The sequence below is a fragment of the Prionailurus bengalensis genome, chromosome X, assembly GCF_016509475.1.
Source record: "Prionailurus bengalensis isolate Pbe53 chromosome X, Fcat_Pben_1.1_paternal_pri, whole genome shotgun sequence".
NCBI classification, from domain to species: Eukaryota; Metazoa; Chordata; class Mammalia; order Carnivora; family Felidae; genus Prionailurus; species Prionailurus bengalensis.
In genome coordinates this window covers 13,155,923-13,178,319 of record NC_057361.1, presented here as the reverse complement: position 1 = coordinate 13,178,319, position 22,397 = coordinate 13,155,923, and the positions used below count along the sequence as shown (strand labels likewise).

At 43.7% G+C, this 22,397-nt stretch overlaps 1 protein-coding gene across 4 annotated transcripts in view; it reads left to right on the top strand.

Moving 5' to 3' along the window:
• Nucleotides 1-22,397, top strand: part of CTPS2 (CTP synthase 2) — a 105,065-nt gene that overhangs the window by 59,691 nt on the left and 22,977 nt on the right. For all 4 annotated transcript variants that reach the window (XM_043570936.1, XM_043570935.1, XM_043570934.1 and 1 more), the window contains one exon: nt 8,009-8,105. In XM_043570936.1, the coding sequence (XP_043426871.1) occupies nt 8,009-8,105 (97 nt within the window). The remainder of the gene's footprint in view (nt 1-8,008; nt 8,106-22,397) is intronic.

The window sequence follows — 22,397 nt, the reverse complement described above, 5'->3', positions numbered from 1 at the left end:
ACTGAATGAATGAATGGACAGAAGTATCACTGAGAAGCAGACTTCAGAAACAAGGAGAAGATACACAATAATTTGTGGTTTTATTTGGCAAAGCAAGGTTACCAAGTCGCATGATCATTTTTCAACTCTTCTATTATTTATTGGTCTCGTATCTGCTTTTTTTCTCATTACTCCTTTCCTTACCATATATACAAAGTTTTTTTTTTTTTTAATCGAAGCACAGTTGACACGCAATTTTACATTAGTTTCAGGTGTATAACTATTTTTCCCCCAATTATTTTGTTAATCATTCTAAAAACTTGTGAAAATACTTGACTTACTTTTATTCAGTTGGAAATACTTCAAACTTGTGGAACTGCCAGGATTTAAAATTGGAGACTAAATTTATTTCTACTGGAAAGAGTTCTATGAAAGAACAAGGACGTTTCCAAAGGGCATTAATCTAATACTGATTGTAACTCGCAATACAGGGTTTCAGATTGACTTTAAGAGTCCTCATCAGGTTTTAAATACTTGCACACTTCCACGCTTGTATAATTTTCTCTGACCCTTCATTATATCATGTATAAATTGAGCATTGAGCTATTGGACTGTATTTTTCTCTAACACTTTTCAGTTCTAAACTTCTAGGGCCTTATTTACCTTGGAGAACAAATGTGAAATCTTATAGTTTCTTAAGAACTTCCCAGCAGTCCTGAGCATTTATCACTCCATGTGCCTTCACTGTCCTTGTAGATGTTATTCTTGCTTTTATTACAGATTCTTTGACTTTGGTACCCACTGGTATTGAATATATATGAACTCACTTCTTGGAGTAAAGATAAGCATTTTGGTTTTAGTTGTAAGATTTTATGCAAAAATATTCTGATTTTGGCAATGCATTTTAATGAAGATTTTAGAGAATTTCTAGTGTTTTTATGCTTATGCTCTGTTTTACTTGGGAGGAAGTCAGCTTTTGTTGAACAATCACAGCAAAAAAAAAAAAATCTTTTTCTTCCAATAACTTAAAAAAAAATTTCAAATCTACAGAAAAGTTGCAAGAGTGGTCAGTGAACACCCAACCTACCTTTTGCCCAGATTCATTTGAGAATCAGTTGCAGACCGATTTCTCCTCTAAATACTTCAGCAATCTTGTCTCGTAAGGACAAGGAGATTCTTCTACACAACCACAATGCCATTATCACAGGCCAAATTCAAATCTCTCCAAATGTGGTAAAAACATCTTAAATCATCGGTTTTCTTAAATTACCACCTGTGAGCTAAAATCAACGTGGTGATTGTCATATTTCCTGAGTCCATATCAAAGAAATGATTTTAATAACTATATGATATACAACTATATAATTTTAATAACTGCATATTGTATGACAGATATATGTTATGTATAGCACATGGCATATGTTGTATATATAGGGTGTGTGCATATGAAATTAACCCTAAGAGAGACATTTGGAACAGTGTTGGTTAACAGTCTTTCAGGCTACGCATCTATAGTTTCAAGGGAGGATTTCTGATTAACAGAGGCCCAGTGCTGGGATGCCTGGCTGGCTCAGTTGGTAGAGCATGCAACTCTTGATCTCAGGGTTATGGGTTTGAGCCCCACGTTGGGTGTGGAGATTACTTAAAAATAAAATCTTTAAAAAAATAATAAGTGAGGCCCAGAACTTATGCTTGTAGTAAACACTAACAGAACTTGAAAAACAACCCATAGGTCTGAAATGTTCACTTGTTCCGCTCTGCCAGGCCCATCTCTCGTCTCTTATGTTTCTCTTTACCTGTGTTCTCAAGTGTGAGGATAAACCCGCAGTGAGAAACATGAAATCCACCACTAGATATTCTCATGAAACATTAACTAAAAATACATGGAGACGGGCGATAAACACAGGGTGTGTTCAAAAGAGTGCATTTTGAAACTACAGAAGGGGAAAAAATGACAAGGCACAAGACTGGTAATGGAAAAATGGAGAGGCAAAGGTTATTTATCACCTCACCATTCAATTGCTTGATCTTTGGACAGACTTAAGTGTTTCCTAGGGATGCCAAGAGTAACTTATTTTAAAAGCCCCTGTACCATAGGCTTCCTTAGCTGTGTTATTCGACTCGAAGCCCACAGCAGGTAGTGCCTTGAAAAGCACCTCTGGGAGGAGAGTCAGTGTCAGGCCCTGCAAAACAAAATGGGCAGGCAGTGCTATCCTGGGTTCGTGTTGTCTTTGATCCTGAGGTTTTGAAAAGAGTCTGACCAGCAAAGCACAGCTTTGCCTCGCCAGCCTACTTGGTGCACTGCCGCAGAGTTCACGTTCTTTTCCACTTCCGACCTTTGCCTGGGCCCTGCGTCTCCCCGGTTTGGGGCCCGCCTGTGCTGAGGTCACAGAGGCCTCCTGATCACATAGCCCACGCTTAGCGAGGGCTGGTCCTTCCTGTGGCTGAGTGCTGCCCTTGGCCGACCCTGGCCCTTTACCTTGATCAATCCTCACAGCACCCCCGTGAACTGGATACCACTGTTACCTGCAGTCTCCAGAGACGTTCAAGGACCAGCTAAAGGTCGCAGCACTGGGCAGTACTAGAGCTGGGATTCTGGCCCAGGCCGAGGCTGCCCCCTCAGCCGCCGTGCTGCCTGCCCCCCTCAGGAGGAGGGCTTCTGTGAGGAGAGCTGGTCAATGTTAGCGTGAGGCCCAGAGGCAGGACTTATGTGTTATGTTCACACCTGAAGGTATAAGAATGTTTTCTTTCTGATGGAAGTAACATAGGCCTTCTTTTACTGGTGGAAAATGAGTTGAAAACACTGGAAAATATAAACGTACTTATGGGACTGCTCCGTGCCTTCACCCTGGTGGATTCCATCGTCTCGCTGCTGGTGATGAGGCAGGCTGGGGAGACAGACAGGGCAATGTAACAGTCCTGCATTGGGTAAGAGGTGTGCCTGGACTCAGGGGTGCCTTGCTTCAGAGCGGGGCACTGTTCCTCCCCTCCCCTATGCTGAAACCATCCATCTGCGGCTCAGGACCGAAACCCTTCCGTTGCTCTTAGGCTGCCCACTAGCCCCTTCGTCTGCTCTGCTCGTTTCTGATAGAAATCCAGGGAGATTTCATTGTGGAGCCATCGGTTGGAATCTGACACTGTGTTGGACTCTGCTGGAGACAGAGAAGAAGCTCCAGTCCTTGTGCTTGATGAGCCCACCCTTTAGCCTATGAGAGGAGGCAGGTAAGGAAATGATGGAGGAGGCTAAGGTTGTATACAACGAAGGACTGTATTAGGACCGTATTAGTATCCTATGGCTTCTGTAACAAATTACCGCAAACTTAGTGGCTTAAAACAACACAATTAAAAAAAAAACACCCCCCCAAAAGCCCCACAGGTTGTTTTCTTACAGTTCTGGAGAAGTATAAAGTGGGTAGGCAGGCAGGGCTGCCATTCCTTCTGGAAACTCTAGGGGAGGATCTGTTTCTTTGCCTTTCCAGCTTCTAGAGGTTGCCTGCTCATGGTGCCTTCTTCCATCTTCAAAGCCAGCAATGTAGCGTCTTCCAGTCTCTCTCTCTCTCTCTCTCTCTTTTCTCTCTGACCGCCACTGTCATCTATCTCCTTCTCTGATTCTGACCCTCCTGCCTCTCTTTTATAAAGACCCTGTTGTTACATCAGACCCACCCAGATAATCCAGGACAGCCTTGCCGTCTCAAGAGGCTTAATATACGCATGTCTGCAAAGTCTCTTTTGCCACGTATTATTTATTTGGTAGGGTTAGCATAATAACATGGCGTTAATCATGGGTCAGTAAGGAGAACTGGAGGGTGCCCGAAAGCATGGGCCCATGTGGAATGGGGGGGGGGGGGCAAGGCATTTTAGGAAAAGTAATGAAGAGGTGATATAGGTGTAGAGCAGTGGTGGGGAGGGGAGCAGGGGAGCCATCAGCAATGAACCTGTCCATCCAAGGTAGAAACCACAAGTTAGGACGCTTTGGGAGAGCTTAGCCAGACTGGGTTCCTGAGTGAGGTGGGACCTGAGTGCCACGTGCAGAAGAGTATAGATTTGAACATCACTTTGTTCGTACTTTGTGCACAACTTGAACATGAGTCATCAAGAATCGAAATCAGAAGCAGGCTTGAAAAAAAAAATGATCAGGAAAAACTAATGGACGGGAAGAAGGGAATGGGTTGGGGAAATCCTTGTAAAGAATACTTGCGGAATATAGTAGAAAGTCTGAGAAAAATCACTGTGTGTTGCCTGAGAGACTGGAAACAGCTGGCTTGGGAGAGTAGGCTCCTTCAGCGTCCCCAAATGAAATGTCCAAAGGCAAGGGACGTGAGGGAAACTGACCTAACCAGGACTCTGTTGGGTCAGTCAGTGTGTACTAACTCGTATGCTGGAATTTCATCTTTGATAAGAGACCATAACTTCCCTAGACTCTGTTGTTAAGGCATCTGGGACGCATGAACCCAGTCTTGAACCCATTACACTTTTATCGTGGGCTGCGGAAACTTCGGTAAAGGTTAATCAGGGCTGTATTTATCCTTATGTGGTACTTTTACATCTAAAGCTTTATCACCACCGATATTCGTTACTTATTGATCCTTTTTTATTTTTCTTATGCTATATGGCTGGCTCAGTTCCAAGAAAGGACAGCTCTGTAGTGGGGATCAGACAACAGCCAGTATTTCGGCAAAATCAGAGCAGGCCAAGGCAGTCCTTTTGCAGTGGAAGAGGCATTTTCCTCTTAGATGCAAATGTAGGGTATTTTGGAAATGTTGGGATTAAAACTAACGCATATTTGAGTTTGTTTTTTTTTTAACTACTCCAGTCACGATAAAGGATATGTTTTGAAACTGATGTCTCTCAGGCTTTTTGTGGAGGGAAATACCAGGCACAGAGACGTTTTCCCGAATTTTGTTGCTGAATCAGGCTGCTTATAACCCAAGAGGCAGTCCTACTGGCAACTTTCGAGCTCATCGGAGGCGACTGTAACTGAAGGCAGCTGGTTGGGCCTGGCTTGTCCAGAACTGCGGTGTATTCTCTACCCTCCCCAACCTTCCCCTTGGTGTGTTTGGATTCCACTGGCTTGTGCCTGGCTTCCATCAGAAGACTGAGTGTCTGATGAGAATCCCCAGATGTGGCCTTCTGAGCCAGCCCAGAGACAACAGCGACTCCCCTGTCAGTTCTTGCTGTGCTTTACTCCTTTCACTGCCGTTCGGGGCATCGTTCGCCATTGGAAAGCTACTTCCACCTGCACCCCCATCTTTTCTCTAACCTCTTCTGTGCCTTCTCCTCTGGTTTCTGTGCTAGCGTGTTTTAATCAGAGGATCACTGTGGCTGCTGTACCTTGGGATTTCTTTCTGTGCTATCATGTTTGGAGACGGTTGTAGTTATTGCTTCTGAAAACAGCAGGGATAATGTGAACTAACACCCTAGTGGAAGGTCTAAATGATAGATTGCACTGTTTGGGCTTTAAATTTGTATTTTCATTAAAAATAATACTACGTACAAAGTTTTAAAAGCCAACTCGTTCCAAAAGGCCTATAATGAAAATATTCAGTAATCCTTACCCCCTCTCTGCCACCCTCAAGTCTTCCAGCTGGTTCTCCTGATATTTACCTCCAAGCTTTTATTATTTTATTATTTTTATGTATGTATGTATTTAAGTAAACTCTACCCCCAACGTGGGGCTCAAACTCAAGACCTCAAGATCAAGAGTCATGTGCTCTACCAACTGAGCCACCCGGGTGCCCCTACCCCCATGTTTTTAAATAATATTCTTATATTGCTCTGTTAGGGATTTCCACACTTCCCTTTACGTTGGAGGAGTATTTAACACCCTTAGGCAGCCCCTGTGCCCACTGTATTTTTCTTTTGGAGATACGATGTGGTCTTGTGTCTGTCAAGATCATCTCAAGTAAGCAGTAAGGCAGGTTTCCTGTTCTCAGGTGGGTCATTTGACTTTTCTCAGTGGTTCATAGTGGAACATTTCTTGAAAACCAAACATGCCAATAACTACACAAACTACATTAAAAGACTCTTCCTGGGCTGAAGAACCCAATACGGGAAGTAAGAAGCGGGGGTGGGGGGCGTTAGGGGGGGTCATCGCTGTGCTCTTCCTACATGGTTCAGGTTGTCTTGAACTGCAGTGAAAATTGAGGCTGTGGTGGATAGCGCAATCTTATCTGCCTTTTCCTAGAAAATACATAAGGGGCTGGGCATTTATAAGCAGCTCAGCTTTGAGAACTGGAACCTAATGCCCTCTCTCACCTCACTCCAGTAATACTTAATCTAGCCATAATTAGCCAACCAGAGAAGATAGGAAAGAGATGTCAAGGTCTAGAGCACTTCAGAACTGAGTACTCCATCCAACAAGGGGAGTAATCAAGTTTTTTCTCCACCCCTTCCCCTCGGTGACTCTTGGAGTGCACTTGGGACGCAGGGTTCAGATGGCTCGGAAAGTTCTGGGGCGCTGATAAGATCATACAAGTTCTGGGAAAATTTTTACCTCAGGAAATTCTAGTTGTCCAGGTTTTCTACAGAGCACTACATGGCATTTAATGTGTGTGTGGGGAAACTGAAAGGTTTTATGAGAGGGAAACCTGAGCAGTTTCATCAGAACACGTTAACTTGCCCGACTGTAGTCTGTTCTAACAGCTTAACAAAACAATAGATGAAACAAAACCACGAGATCGTAGCGAACAGAACGGAAACAACAGCAATGACTAACAAGAACAGGCTTTTCGTAAAACTCATGTTTTGGAATTTCTATGAAGTAATCATAAAGACAAATCTGAAATTATTTGGTCTGAGTTCATTCATTTATTCATTCATGCATGCATTCATTCAGTATATACCATGCGCCAGTCCCATATACGCAAGGGGCTGCGAATGCAATGTAAGGAGAGGTAGCACTGCCCCAGCCCTCAAGGCTGTATAGTCTCACAGGCAAAGCACTCTACAGACATGAACAAGGGAAGTGCAGGGGTGGGGAGGGCAGAGATGGGGTTCCTCACTAGGCTATGGTGCCTGAGAATATAAACTCCTGTAGGAGTTCATGTTGGATAGTTGAGCTAAGGTCTCAAGGTTGAGGATGGTTTCATTTAGGACAAGAGGGTAGGGGAATGGGAGATGTTCTGGGCAGAGGAAACAGCATGTGCAGAGTTCTCATGGCAGGAGGGAAGGAGATGCACTGGGGGAAATGGAGGAAGGCCACCATGACCAGAGCTCAGGGTGTGAGGGGAAGGTCATGGGACATGGGGCTGGAGGGCGAGGCTGCACTGATATCATGCAGTCAAGGATTTCAAGCAGGAGAAATACCACAACTGCTTTGCCTGTAGTGTGCAGGGTGGACTGGGGTCACGTGAATGTGGAGCTCTGGCTATAGCCTGGGTTGAGGGGCTGTGGTTTGGGTGATGTTTGGAGCCATGGATGGATGCAGGAAGTCTGGAAGGGGTTAAATTGATAGGACTTGACAAATGAGAGATGAGGCATGAGGAAGAGGGAGAGATCCAGGGTGGTGCTGAAGTTTATGGCACAGAGAATGTGCTAGAATGGATAACGTTACCTTTTTTTTTTTTTTAAAGGAATCCTAAGGTTTTCTAGAAAAAAGTCTTTTTGGTGTACTTCTCCATAAGGATGGACAGATTTGCTTATGGAGAATCTTTAGGGAATGAAATGGGCAGTAGGGGAGGGATGCGAATACCAAAGTGAGTGGCCCTAGAAGTCCAGAACTTGAAGTGTGAACATTGCTTGGAATTGACGTCTTGAGTAATGACAGATGGAAGGTCATAAAGAAGGTCCTGACACATTTTGTACAAGTGATTTGAATGAAAGATTAGAACAGAGATGAAAAGGAAGCCTACTGTGAGGAGTGTGTAAAGCATGGCTGTATTTGAATAAGAAAATTGGAACGAATGATCAGGTTTTATTGTCTAGGGAACATCCTTACCCAACCAACGATCGTTACTTTAAAAGTAAAGCTTGGAATTTGGGAAATTACATTTGTATAAATGGCAAAACCGGACTTGTTTTGTTTTCTAAGGTGATTGATATGCCCGAACACAACCCTGGCAATTTGGGAGGAACAATGAGACTGGGAATCAGAAGAACTGTTTTCAAAACTGAAAATTCAATATTAAGTAAGTGTCTACGATCGTTTGTTCTCTCAGAGGTCGGGGCGGGTGGTTCGCGTGGCTCTGTGCAGACACAGCCGCAGTCAGAGTCCTCTGGAGCCCACGCCGCCCCTTCCACCTCTCCAGCTTCCCTTCCAGTAGCTCCAGGTGCTGTGACTCTTTATCCCACCTGTCCCATTTGCCTTTGCTGCTCCTCCTGCTTTCCCCCTAGTCTCCCCGGAAGGCTTGGTAGAAAGCCTGTGAAGGCCCCTTCTTATTTGACCGCCACGACACCGGGACCAGCAGGCTGCTCTGTGATTTACCGATGCTCCTGGAGATGACCTTGCACGGGGAGAGCCCTGATTCACCCACTTCTTTCCAAGCCACAGTTTTCTCCACTACAATGAAACCAACTCCCTGTTTACTTCTTTGATGTCTGACTGGTGTCAGTCAGCCACTAATTTACAAACTTCTTAAGGAGTAGAGCAATTAAGTCTGAGAAGTATATTTCTCTGTTCCCCCAGCAGCTTTAGGTCGGGGAGAGGAAAATATGATGCGGCTTGCCATCTGATATTTGCTCATCTTTCACTCCCGATAAGGTTACTCTAATTTCTGTGGAACTTATTTTCATAGATTAACACATTATATGAGACTAACATAAAGCAAGAAAAACCCCAGAGCCCTGAATTCAGTTTAATAAAGACATCTTGAGTGCCTACTCTGTGCCATATGCACTGTGCTAGATTCTGCAGATACAGTAGTGCCCAGGACAAATATCAGTCCTGTCCTCCCCCAGGGCCTCAAAACAAGTGGAAAGAGTGTCATGAAAGGGAACATGAAAGGTGCTGAAAGGGCCGGAAGCAGGGGAAGGGAACCCAGGTATCTTGGGTGTCCAGCATCATTCCCATGAAGTTATAAGCATATCTTAGAAAAATGACCTCTTAACGAAGAATAAGACCAGAAATATGAGTTTCTCCTTTATGGATGATAAACAGCTTCTTTTAATTTTTTTAAGTTTATTTATTTATCGGGGAGGGGGGAGGGGCACGGAGAGAGGGAGAGAGAGACTCCTAATCTGCACTGACACAGGACTTGATCCCATGAACCCATGAGATCATGATCTGAGCCGAAATTAAGAGTCCCACACTTAACCGACTGAGCCACCCAGGTGCCCCAGTGATAAACAGCTTCTAAGGAATATAAAGCTTCCTAGTAAGAATGAAATTTAAAAAAGAAAAGTTTCGGGGCGCCTGGGTGGCGCAGTCGGTTGAGCATCCGACTTCAGCCAGGTCACGATCTCGCGGTCCGTGAGTTCCAGCCCCGTGTCGGGCTCTGGGCTGATGGCTCAGAGCCTGGAGCCTGTTTCCGATTCTGTGTCTCCCTCTCTCTCTGCCCCTCCCCCGTTCATGCTCTGTCTCTCTCTGTCCCAAAAATAAATAAACGTTGAAAAAAAAAATTAAAAAAGAAAAGTTTCAAGGCACATTTCTTTACTCTCTCTGGATAAGAAACCATTGTTCTCTAAGTGACTTTTTTCTTTAAGAATATAAGAATTTTTTCTCTCTGTGGATATGAGTAGTGATTCTTCAGCTTTCAAATGTTTTCAAATACTTTGAAACTTTGTTCAAATAATTGCCTAAGAGACAAAAAATTGTTAGTGAGAAAGTTAATGTTTTAAAATTGTATCTGTTTTATGTAAAAGATTCACTGCTAATTGTACTAAGCTTCTAAAAAAGAGCATTGTCTTCAAAATATTTTAAATTTTGATCTGTCTTGATAGAAATAAGACTGATTTAGCATTTGTTTTTCTTTACAGTAGGCATAAAAGTAATGTCGATGATTTTTATGAATCTTGAATACAACAAAGCTTTACAAAAGTAACGGGCTGACTAGAGAACAAAAATCCTTGCTTTTAATTAATATCTTTTGCCTACTTTGAAAAAAAATTGTAATAGCTTTATTGAGATATAATTTACATACCATACAATTCAACTACTAAAAGTATGTAGTTCACTGTGTTTTATTATATTCACAGAGTTGTACAACTACCACGACAGTCAATTTCTGAACATCTTTGTCACTTCAAAAAGAATCCCTGTTTCCTTTTAGCTACGACCGGCCCCCCTCAGTCCTAAGCAACCATTAATCTACTGTCTCTACAGATTTGCCTGTTAGGAACACTTCATATAAGTGGAACCATATGACATATGATATTTTGTGTTTGGCTTATTTCATTTAGCATAATGTTTTAAGGTATACGTACATTGTAGCACGTATCAGCAGTTCATTCCTTTTTAGGGCTGAACACTATTTCATTGTATGGTTAGACTACATTTTGTTGATATGTTCATCAGTTGATGGACATTTGGGTTGTTTCCGTGCCTGCCTTAATTTTTTTTTTAAAGTCTATTTTATTTATTTTGGAAGAGGGAGAGAGAGAGCGCAAGATCAGGGGAGGGGCACAGAGAGAAAGGGAGAGAGAATCCCAGGGAGGCTTCTCGCTGTCCGCGCAGAGCTGGACGCAGGGCTCAAACTCATCAACCATGAGATCATGACCTGAGCCGAAATCAAGAGTCCAACGCTTAACTGACTGAGCCACCCAGGCACCCCAGGCCTGCCCTTAAATTTAAACTGTGCTTCATAGTTTGCAAATGTCATACGAGTGTGTGAACCTGTGAGCCTCAGGATGCATAAGGTTTTGCCCTTGCACTTGTGTCGTGTTGGAGATGAGAGATACGAATACGACCACTGGCCATGGCTGTATTGAGTGTCATAAAAATATAAAAACAAATAGCACCATAGTATCTTGTGGATTTCTTCCCCCTAGTTGGCGTATTTCTTTTGCAGCATTTTTTCTCTAGTCAGCCCATTACTTTTGTAAGGCTCCCCCCACAGCCCCCTCATCAGCATATTTCTGCAAAATGGAACAAAATACATTTGCTTACATTGCTTCTGAAAATAATTTATAGTTTTGATGGAAAGCATTTGATGCTATTCATTCATTATTTAAATTTGATTTATGGGCCTGTGATTGCAGTGCTCTGGGTTGAATGGAAAAACAGAAAAGTAAAGGTTTATTTATTTATTTTTTTTTTAATTTATTTTTTATTTATTTTTTTTTTTTAATTTTTTTTTTCAACGTTTATTTATTTTTGGGACAGAGAGAGACAGAGCATGAACGGGGGAGGGGCAGAGAGAGAGGGAGACACAGAATCGGAAACAGGCTCCAGGCTCTGAGCCATCAGCCCAGAGCCTGATGCGGGGCTCGAACTCCCGGACCGCGAGATCGTGACCTGGCTGAAGTCGGACGCTTAACCGACTGCGCCACCCAGGCGCCCCAGTAAAGGTTTATTTTTGTTGTTTTGTTTTGTTTTGTTTTGTTTTGTTTTAGTAAAAGAGAATACTTTGGAATAGGGCCAAAGCCTAAAGATATTGGTGGACACAAAGGCTGGATTACTAAAGTGATTCTGATTTTTATATTCATCAGGAACAAATTCCTTTTTTTTCTTAGAGTCCTTAGTTCCCTAAGGTTCATGAAAACTAGGAATTTGATTTTTCTTTTTTCTTTTTTTTAACCACTTCATTGAGGCATGATTGACATACAAACAGCTATACATATTTCATGTATGCAGTGAGATGAGTTGAATTTGAGTTTTTGGAAGTGGAGACTATAGGTATAAATTGATTTGGACCAAAGTACTACTAATCATCATTTGCTCTATTTGTAAGAATTGTGTTCCCAGAGGCTCACTCCTGTCCTGCGTTCTGTATGTGTGTGTTGTCCTTGTCTACAAAGGCTTTTGCTTATTAAAGGACTAATGACAGTGTGGGGGGAAATTATCAAAGCTGGTTCAAAGGTCTTCACAAGCAAGATATTTTTCTAGACTGCATTTCTCTAACACTTCACCTAAGTATTAATTGCATATTCATGATCTTTTCTTTAAATGTTTATTTATCTTGAGAGAGAGAGAGCACGTGCAAGCAGGGGAGGAACAGAGGGAGAGGGAGAGAGAGAATCCTAAGCAGGCTCTATGCTGTCAGCACTGAGCCCAATGTGGAGATTGAACCCATGAACTGTGAGATGATGATCTGAGCTGAAATCAAGAGTCAGATGCTTAACCGACTGAGCCACCCAGGTGCCCCTACTGATTCATTTCTTATTTCTAAACACTTCAGGATGTTTCCAGCATTTTGTTAGAAAAATGGTAATGTGAACATCTTGACACAGTGTTTATGTTCTTTTGATTGTTTCCTTAGAATAGATTTCCAGGACTCGGACTATTAGGTCAAAGGGTGTGAACACATTTATGACTGATAATTCTGCCAGATTGTTTGATGGAAGAGGTGAACCAGTTCATAATGATGTGAACTACACTGTACTGTTCTTGCTTTCTCTAATGGCTTTGCTAGTGTTTTTATCATTTGTCTTTTTGCTTTATTAGCAGAACAAAAAGGACCCTTTATTATTGTACTTTATGTTGCATTTCTTTTCATTACTACATTTCTTTTTCATTTTCTTTCCATTACTACATTACTGCATTTCTTTCCACTGCAAAGTGGAAAGTTCCCCCACCCCAAAATGTTGGTTTATTTGTGTATATGCTGTCCGTGTCCCCATCAACACTTAAACATGGGAAGGGAGAGATCTACCAGCCCAAAGTCTATTACCTAAATGGTCTAAACCAGAGGTTAATAAACTTTTTCTGTTAAAGCCCAGAGAGTAAATATTTTCAGCTTTGGGGTTACACGATCTTTGATGTAACTGCTCAACTCTGCCATTGTAGTGTAAAAGCAGCCAGAGGCACGTATGTAAAGGAACAAGTGTGGCTGTGTGCCAGTATACCTTTATTTATGGGGGCCAAAATGTGAATTTCATGTAATTTTAATGTGTCATGAAATATTCTTTCAATTTTTTTCTTCCACGCATTTGAAAATGTAAAAACCATTCTTCATTCGAGGGCTGAACATAGTCAGGGATTCCTGGTTTGCCTCGGAGTTGCCATGGCTTGCCAAATCCTAGTCTATACCAAGAAGCACAGGCCGAACGTGGTGTAAGGCCCAGGCAGTAAGGCTGTTACCGTCCTGGGAAGCACTCAGGGTATCTCCCCACTTGTCTGCTTGCCTGCCTAAATATACCACTTAGTGACAGGATAAGGCTCATGGTCAGTGGGTGGTCAGAACAGGCCTGGACCACTCTTCTCACATAGTTTCTAGTCTTCTACTGGAATGGGTGGCCCTGACCTCACAGCCCACCACTATAATCACTCTCCAAAATGCGACTCCTAAAGCATGCATTTTAGGGTGCCCGGGTGGCTCAGTCACTTGAGCGTTGGACTCTTGATTTGGGCTCAGATCATGATCTCACAGTTTGTGAGATTGAGCCCTGCGTCCGGCTCTGCGCTGACAGCTCGAAGCCTGCTTGGGATTCTCTCTCTCCCTCTTTCTCTGCCCCTCTCTCACTGACTCACTCTCTCTCTCTCTCTCAAAATAAATAAGTAAACTTAAAAAAAATGTTTAAAAAAACATGCATCTTACCACTGGTGAACTCATTAAACAGCTCTATCTACCCTTCACATCTGTAGATTTCATTGCATGTAAATTACATACCCTCAATTTTTCTCTTTAAAAAATTTTTTTAACGTTTATTTATTATTGAGAGACAGAGAGACACAGAGCGTGAGCAGGGGAGGGGTAGAGAGAGGGGGAGACACGGAATCCGAAGTGGGCTCCAGGCTCCAAGCTGTCAGCACAGAGCCCGACGCGGGGCTCGAACTCACAAACCACAAGACCACGACCCAAGCCGAAGTCGGACGCTTAGCCAACTGAGCCACCCAGGCGCCTCACACCCTCAATTTTTCAAAACCACATTTTATCTGGATACATAGATGGCAGGACTTGTTTCACAGTGACATGCTTACTTGGTTGATTAACTCATTAGATGACATCTGAAAAGCAGGGTGAGATGGTGCAGAGCAGGTTAAGTATTAAGTGGAGTGCTTTGAAGAGTGAGAAATCAAAAATGAGGCATGACTGGAGATGGAGTGGGTCAGGCTCAGGTGAGAGAGGAACCAGGGAAAGCACCAGGGAACTTTTTTATGAGAGGGTTTTAAGACTCCAAAAATAAACTTTATCGTTTTGCTTGTGGCTCTCAACTGAGTGTGAGAGATGGGGACGTAGTAAAATACAAAGCAATTCAGACAAGGTTCAGAGCTCATTAAGGGGATGGCTGACAACTTGTTTGATGGTTATAGTTTCCAAAATATTACCGTCCCCAGGCTTCATTTTTTTAGTCAGGTCCCAGATATGTTGCCGAGGCATCCAGGAAAGGGAGCATGTCTTTGTGCTAAGTGTGTTCTTCAAACCAAACTGCCACCTACCAGAAAGAATGTGCTTTTTGGACCGTGCAGGTAGCATGTTTTAATACTGCACAATCTGGGGGGCGCCCGGGTGGCTCAATCTGTTGAGCATCCAACTCTTGGTTTCAGCTCAGGTCAGGATCTCACAGTTCGTGGGATGGAGCCCCGCATCGGGCTTCGAGCTGACAAGGAGCCTGCTTGGGATTCTATCACCCCACCCCACCCCTCACTCTCTGTCCCCCTCCCCCACTCTCTCAAAATAAATAAATAAACTTTAAAAACTACTGCACAATCTGGTGTGTGTATGCACTGGTAGGGATGCTAGAGTAGACTCAGTTTAAAGCAATCCCGTATTTGATGTGCAATTTGAGAAACTGTTCTCCAAACCAACACCCAAATGGTCGGGAGCCCTTGCTTTTAGAAACAGGAATGCTGTAGGGGTAGAAGGGTGCAGAGCAGACCTGAGCACTTGAGGTGGGGTGGGGGGTGCGGGCAGAGGAGGGAAAGGGCCACCCCATGAGCACAGTGCTGGGCGGTGGGGTCGTTAAAAGCAAGTGGATGATGGGGTGCCTGGGTGGCTCAGTCGGTTAAGCATCCGACTTCGGCTCAGGTCACGATCTCACGGTCCGTGAGTTCGAGCCCCACGTTGGGCTCTGTGCTGACAGCTCAGAGCCTGGAGCCTGCTTCAGATTCTGTGTCTCCCTCTCTCTGACCCTCCCCCACTCACGCTCTGTCTCTGTCTCTCTCTCTCTCTCTCTGTCTCAAAAATAAATAAACATTAAAAAAATTTTTTAAAAAGCCAGTGGCTGCCATTTTGCCCTGTAGGGGTGTCCAGTGCAGTGGAGAATGTGGCACATTTTGAGAGGAATTAGAAGCCCTCTGCAGTGCAGTCTATCCAGCTGGAGACCAGGTCCTGGTGATTTCCCATCAGAATTCTGAGAAGATGACCCTCATCGTCAGGGCAGATGACAAGGGACGGTGAGACTTGACACAGCTGTGTCAAGCTCCTGAGCATGATGTTGGCAGCAAGTGGAAATTGAGTGCTTTAGGAACAGACTCACTTCCTTTTGGGGATCTTCTTTGCATTTCGTCAGGATGAGGAGGAGGACTTGACTAAAATGCTTGGCCCTGCTTCACTCTAAGGGAAAAAAAGGTTTTGTTCGGAGAGAACAGGCAACAGGCCAACCAGGAAGTGTTGAGTGAGTGCCCGCATTAAGGATCTGGGCTAAATACGTGGCCTTGGAGATACAGAGTGGTCAATCTCCAATTTGAAAGCACTGAAAGGCAAGGGGATAAGGTGGAACAAATTTTCACCGGCTAGACAAATTGCTTTTGCTTTCTTATCTCTTATCAAGGCATTGATAGAGAAAAACAGCTTCTAGTTCCTGGTGTGGTTAGATTGTTAGGAGGTTTAGGAAAATAATCACACCATACAAAAAGCTTTGGCTCGGTTAATGAGGTGATTTACAAAACAATCTAAAAGAAGTCACCGGGGATTTAGGGACGTTGCAAGTCCATGGCACGGTAATTTGTCGTGCTGAGACCAATGGGAGCATGCCAGCTGGCGAGCCTCGCCGCCTCCCTGCCGGTGGTCCACTGTGCGGGGTAGCTCTCTCCCCTGCTCCTTCCTGCCTTTTGCTGGGGAAACCATTCGCTAACGTGTTTGTGGATATGGGGACTCACAGGTCTGGGACACAACAACAGAAGGCATTTATGTGACCCTTACTGGACTGGCTCTGTGCCCAGCACTTCACCCATGGGAACCAGTGGAGAGGCCAACGGCCCCGCTGCAGGAGCCACACTGCCCCATCGGAGGCCCCCCCCAGCCCCAGCTCTCAGTACCTGGCCGTGTAGGTGCTTACACTACAGTTTCTGCATCTGCAAAACGGACACCAGAATGCCTCCTGCCTCAGGGAGTTCTTCTGAGGGTTAAATCAGTTATGCATGTGGGTCCTTCAGTGCCCGGCACAGAAAAGGCACTATTTCAGTGTGGCTGTTAGGATCGTTAACGTGAAGGGGATATTGTCAATACGATAAGACTTGCATGTCTCTCAAAGTTCTGGATATGACCTAATATATATATTTTTAATGTTTATTTATTTTGAGAGGAAGGGACAGAAAGAGAGAGAGAGACAGAGAGACAGTGTGATTGGAGGAAGGGCAGAGAGAGACACACACACAGAATCCGAAGCAGGCTGCGGGCTCTGAGCTGTCAGCTGAGAGTCAGATGCTTAACCGACTGAGCCACCCAGGCACCCCTGGGTATGACCCAGTATTAAGAATGGGGGGCCCCACTACTGGTATAGCCACTGTGGGAAACAGTATGGACGTTCCTCAAAAAAAATTAGAAATACTATATGATCTAGTAATTCCACTACTGGGAGTTTACCCAAGGAAAACGAAAACACTAATTCAAAAATATATATATACACCCCTATGTTTCTTGCAGCATTATTTACAATAGCCAAGATATGGAAGCAACCTAAGTGTCCATCAACGGATGAATACCGAAAGAAGCTGTGGTACATTTACACAGCGGAATATTACTCAGCCGTAAAAAGGATGAGATCTTGTCCTTTGCAGCAATATGGATGGAACTAGAGGGCATTATGCTAAGTGAGATAAGTCAGACTGAAAAAGACAAATACCATATGATTTCACTCGTAATGTGGAATCTGAAAAAAAACAAAACAAATGAATAAACAAATGAAAAGCGGAATCCAGACCTATAAATAGAGAACAAACTGGTGGTTGCCAGAGGGGATGGGGTGAGGGGTTGGGCAAAATGGGTGAAGGGGAGTGGGAGATACTGGCTTCCAGTTATGGAGTAAGTAAGTTATGGGAATAAAAAGTATAGGGCATATATATAGTCAATGGTGAGTGAGTCAATGTGGTGAGCACAGCATAACATAGAGATACTGAATCATTATGTTGTACACCTGAAACGAATACAACATCGTATTTCAACTATACCCCAATTAAAAAAAATTTTAATGAATATACAAAAAAAAAAAAAAAAGAATGGGGTCCTGCGATGGCAGTGGGAGGGGAGAAGCAGTGAGCCTAGGGTGAGGACGAGCAGACCTCCCCGTCGTTCTAGTCTCTCTGCTTCCCACCTGCTAATAGGGACTGGCAGAAGCATAAAGAAAAATCTAAGAAAAGAGATGTTAAAAATAGGATAAGAATACTAAGCCGGGGGGAGGGGAAGAGATTCGAGCAAGGAAAAAACTGTAGAGTTAAAGGCAAGGAATCGCATTTCAAAAATAGAAAATTAGCATTTTTATACTAGCAAATTGAGGTAAAAGATCATGAAAAACAAAACTAGGGAAAGAGGAGGAGTTTAGATACTTAAAAGAAATGAGATGTTTTATAAAAACTAAGGAAGCGGTGTAGTAAAATCTAAAAGTAATAAGTAAAGAAGGACAAAGATAGTGGCTGGCCCTGACTGCACACTTTCTAAGCGTCAGTAATTAGGACGTCATGTGCATGATTTCAGTTATTTGTTTCAACACCCCTAGGACCCAGGCGAATTTTGCACGAGAGAGAAAGGCATCTTAGCCAGGTTATTTGTTAGAAAGTCACTCAGCTGATTTCTGAGCCTGAGCTCTTGACCACCTCACTATACCAAATGGCTGGACCTTAATTAAAGGGGGAATAGAAACACCCAAACAGCTTGCGGAGCTGAAAGCTGCCTTGTGCTGAGAGACCCAGGACAGGATTCCACAGCTTTCCGGAGTGTCTTGTGAAAGGAGAGCAGGGAGAGCAGGAAATGTAGACCCCACTCTGGCTTCTGAAAGCCAGTCTGAAACCACACGCTTGGCTTGAGGAGGGACACACACACTGAATCAACATAGGGCTGAGCAGCTGGGCCAGTAGGACTGGGCTGGGAATGTAAATGAGTCAAACAGCCAGGTATAAGAGATGCCACAGCTTAAGCTCAACAATCAGTGGCAGCTAAATCAGGCCTTAGAGTCAGAGAGGCAGTAGGGAGTGGTGGGGACTGGGGCAAATTGACAAGGACTTGATCCATCAAAGGAGTAACTGCTAAAACTGATAGTCACATGAAGGACTGTGCATTCACTGTTGCCAGTCGTCTAAATTTTCAACAGAATCTGGAAATCTGGAGTTTCATGAGAAATCTCATGGTTTCTAAATGTTGGCAACGTATTTAAAGTTTTAAAACACCGTGTGTCTGCCAACACTATGCAAGCCAAACACACCACATATCCACACCCTGAACAACCTCTTCATTGGACAAATACCGGCAAACACTTGCACGTACACAGAGAGTTCTAGCTGCTGGTAGTGCCTAATTAGCACAGGGCATGGTTCTGGACAGTCTTCGAAGTGACTCGAATTAAGACACTCGTGCAGCAGTTAAAAGCTATTTGTGCAAAGGCAAGGCAGTGCTGTCAAGAGGAAAGAGGTAACAAAACCCATCAGGTAGCGATTTTACCTTTTGTCCATGCCGTGGGTGATTTCCTCTAGCCCCCTGGAAATAGGAGCTGTGGAGTCCAGGTGAAAGGGAAGGATCAGAAGGTACAGAATGTGGGTCGACAGCATATGGGTGATGGCTTTTAGGAGTGAAAGTGGGGGAAGAAGGGAGGGTACAGCTCTGGGCAGGTGTCTCCAGTTGAGGATAAACAGCTAGTAAACGGGGCCAGCAGAAGGCACAGAGGAACAGAGGTCACAGATGGGGAAAGGGGGAGTTACTGTGGTCCCAACTGAAGACAGATCTGCTGGGTTTTTGAGAGTAGTTCAGTAAGATAGGTTGCAAACAATGCGGATGGGAGGTTTGGATAAAGGGGAAGTTAGGGGAAGAGGGAATGGTGGGGGCAAGAATGGAGCTGTATAAATTTCAGTTTTAAAAATTTTAATTGTGGGGGTACCTGGGTGGCTCAGTCAGTTAAGCGTCCGAGTCTTGATTTTGGCTCAGGTCACGGTCTCGAGGTTCCTGGGATCGAGCCCCAAGTTGGGCTCTGCTCTGACAATGTGGAACCTGCTTGGGATTCTCTCCCTCTGTCTCCTTCCCCTGCTTGTGCTCCCTCTGTCCCTCTTGCTCTGTCTCAAAATAAATAAATAAACTTAAAAAATACTTTAATTGTGGTAAAATGCGTGTAACATAAAATTTACCATCTTAATGTTTTTACATGTGCAGTTCAATAGTATTAAGGATATTTACATTACTGTGCAACCAATCTCCAGAACTTTATTATCTTGCAAAACTGAAACTCTGTACCCGTTTAACAAATTCCTATTCCCCCTGCCTGCAGCCCTTAGCAACCACGGTTCTACTTTCTGTCTCCATAAATTTGACTACTCTAGGGACCTCGTATAAGTGGAATCATCCAGAATTTGTCTTTCTGTGGCTGGCTTATTTCACTTGGTGTAATAGCCTCAAGGTTTATCCATGTTGTAGCATGGTCAGAAATTCCTTCCTGTTTAAGGCTGAATGATATTGCATTGTATGTATGGACCATTTTTGTGTATCCATTTTTCTGGCCATAGACATTTGGTTTCCTTCACCTTTTGGCTTTATATAGCTTTTTGGAAGGGGAAAATTTTGGCTCTGAAAAGGAGCGAAAAATAACTCAGGTTCAGTTGCTAGGATTACTAACACGAGAGTGGGAGTGGGCAGGATCATGCATAGATTAAGAATATATTTTGGGGGCACCTGGATGGCTCAGTTGGTTAAGCCACTGACTTTAGGTCAGGTCATGATCTCGCGGTTTGTGAGTTTGAGCCCCACGTTGGGCTCTGTGCTGACAGATTGGAGCCTGGAGCCTGCTTCGGATTCTGTGTCTCCCTCTCTCTCTGCCCCTCCCCTGCTCACACTCTGTCCTGTCTCTGTCTCTGTCTCTGTCTCTGTCTCTCTCTCAAAAATAAATAAACATTTTAAAAAATTAAATAAAAGAATATATTATGTATCGGGGCGCCTGGGTGGCTCAGTCACTTAAGCGTCGGACTCTTGGTTTTGGCTCAGGTCATGATCTCAATGTTTGTGAGTTTGAGGGCAGAGACTGCTTGGGATTTTCCCTCTCCCTGTCTCACTGTCTCTCCCTGCTCGTGCACCCTCTCTCTCTCAAGAAAGAAGGAAAGAAAGAGAGAAAAAATAATATGTATGAGACAGAATTTACCCAGTAGCAAATTAGAGAAGGAGATGATGTAAATTGGCAAAGTGTTTTTGTTTCTGAGAAACCTATTGTACTTATTATTGGTGTCTTGCTGCCTATGTTGGGAGCATTTTATGGGTTTTAAGACTTTTATCAGTTGCTTTTCTCTAAAGCTTTGCTGGCACTTGGTTCTTAAAAAAATTTTTTTTTAATGTTTATTTTTGAGAGAGAGACAGACAGAGCATGAGTGGGGGATGGGCAGAGTGAGAGGGGGTACCCAGAATCAGGCTCCAGGCTCTGAACTGTCAGCACAGAGCCCGACATGGGGCTCGGACCCAAGAGCCACAAGATCATGACCTGAGCCGAAGTTGGACGCTCAACAGACTGAGCCACCCAGGCGCCTAACTTCTTAAGTGAACCTTAACCTTACGTGCACTTAATCTCTGTTGCATTTGATTTTTTTAATGTTTATGTTATTTTTGAGAGAGCGAGAGCGAGCATGAGCTGGGGAGGGGCAGAGAGACAGGAGACAGAGGATCCAAAGCAGGCTCTGCACTGACAGCACAGAGCCCAGTGTGGGGCCCGAACACGTGAACCACAAGACCATGACCTCAGGTCAAGTCAGATGCTTAACCGACTGAGCCACCCAGGTGCTCCTGTGTTGCATTTGATTTTGTCTCCAGAAAGACTAGGATTGAAAGGAAGACTGTTGTTTTGTGGAGGATTTCCCCTGTGGCCAAGATCATGCCATGGTGTATGTGCGCTTGATAAATCCATCTGGAGAATCGCTCTTCAGAACATGGTGTCTCTACCCCTCAGTCTTTTCACTCCACACCTAGATACCCTCCACATTCAGCAGCAGCTAGCATCTTGCCTTGTCATTGACTGTCCTCCTACAGCACTTTCAGTGACAGTGTGGATCAGTGGTTCCTAGCCCGGAACGCACAGGGAGGAGGCACTTTGTAAAAACCCATATGCCCAGGCACTCTCCTGAGAGTAACCAAATCAGAATCCCTGGGGTGGGGCCCCAGAATGAGCATTCTTGGTTTGATTTTGTTTTTAAGGTGTTTTCTTTCTTTCTTTCTTTCGTTCTTTCTTTCTTTCTTTCTTTCTTTCAAGATTTTATGTTAAGTAATCTCTACACCCAATGTGGGGCTGGAACTCACAACCCAGAGATCAAGAGTCCTATGCTCCACTGACTGAGTCAGCCTGTGCCCTGTAAGGTTTCAAATAGAATTGGACTGCTAAGATTCTGAGCTGATTCTCAACATATAGTTTTAAAGGAAATTTTAATTTTTTTTCATGGATATGGCAAAGGATTAGTTTTGTTAATTCGTTCTTGACAGATTTGTAAGCCATTGGGAAAGAATTTGAATGCAAAAAACAGTATTTCCAAAGTTCTGAAACCATATTTCATCATATCCCCTGTATATATATTTCTCATTCATTAAACAAATATTTATTGATTACCTGCTTATGTGCTAGACACTGGTTATAAGAATTGAAGGGACAAGTCCCCATCATGTCCATCATCTTCCTGCTTGGATTTCCTAGTCTAGAGATAACAATAGCAACCACATTTTACAGATGAGGAAGCTGGGGCAGAGAGGTGAAATAATTTACCCAAGCCACATATGCATTAAATGGCGTAGGGGACTGGTGCAGTCTCTGTTGCAACTATTCCACACTGCCATTCCAGAGGGAGAGCAAGCCTAGACAATACATAAATGAAGGGGCGTGGCTTTCCCAATAAAACTTTATTTATAAAAGCATATGTATAAATATATATAATTTCTTATATCGTAATGTGGAGATTTTTGCCATTTTCCTCACCATCTGTCAGTATTGGCAGG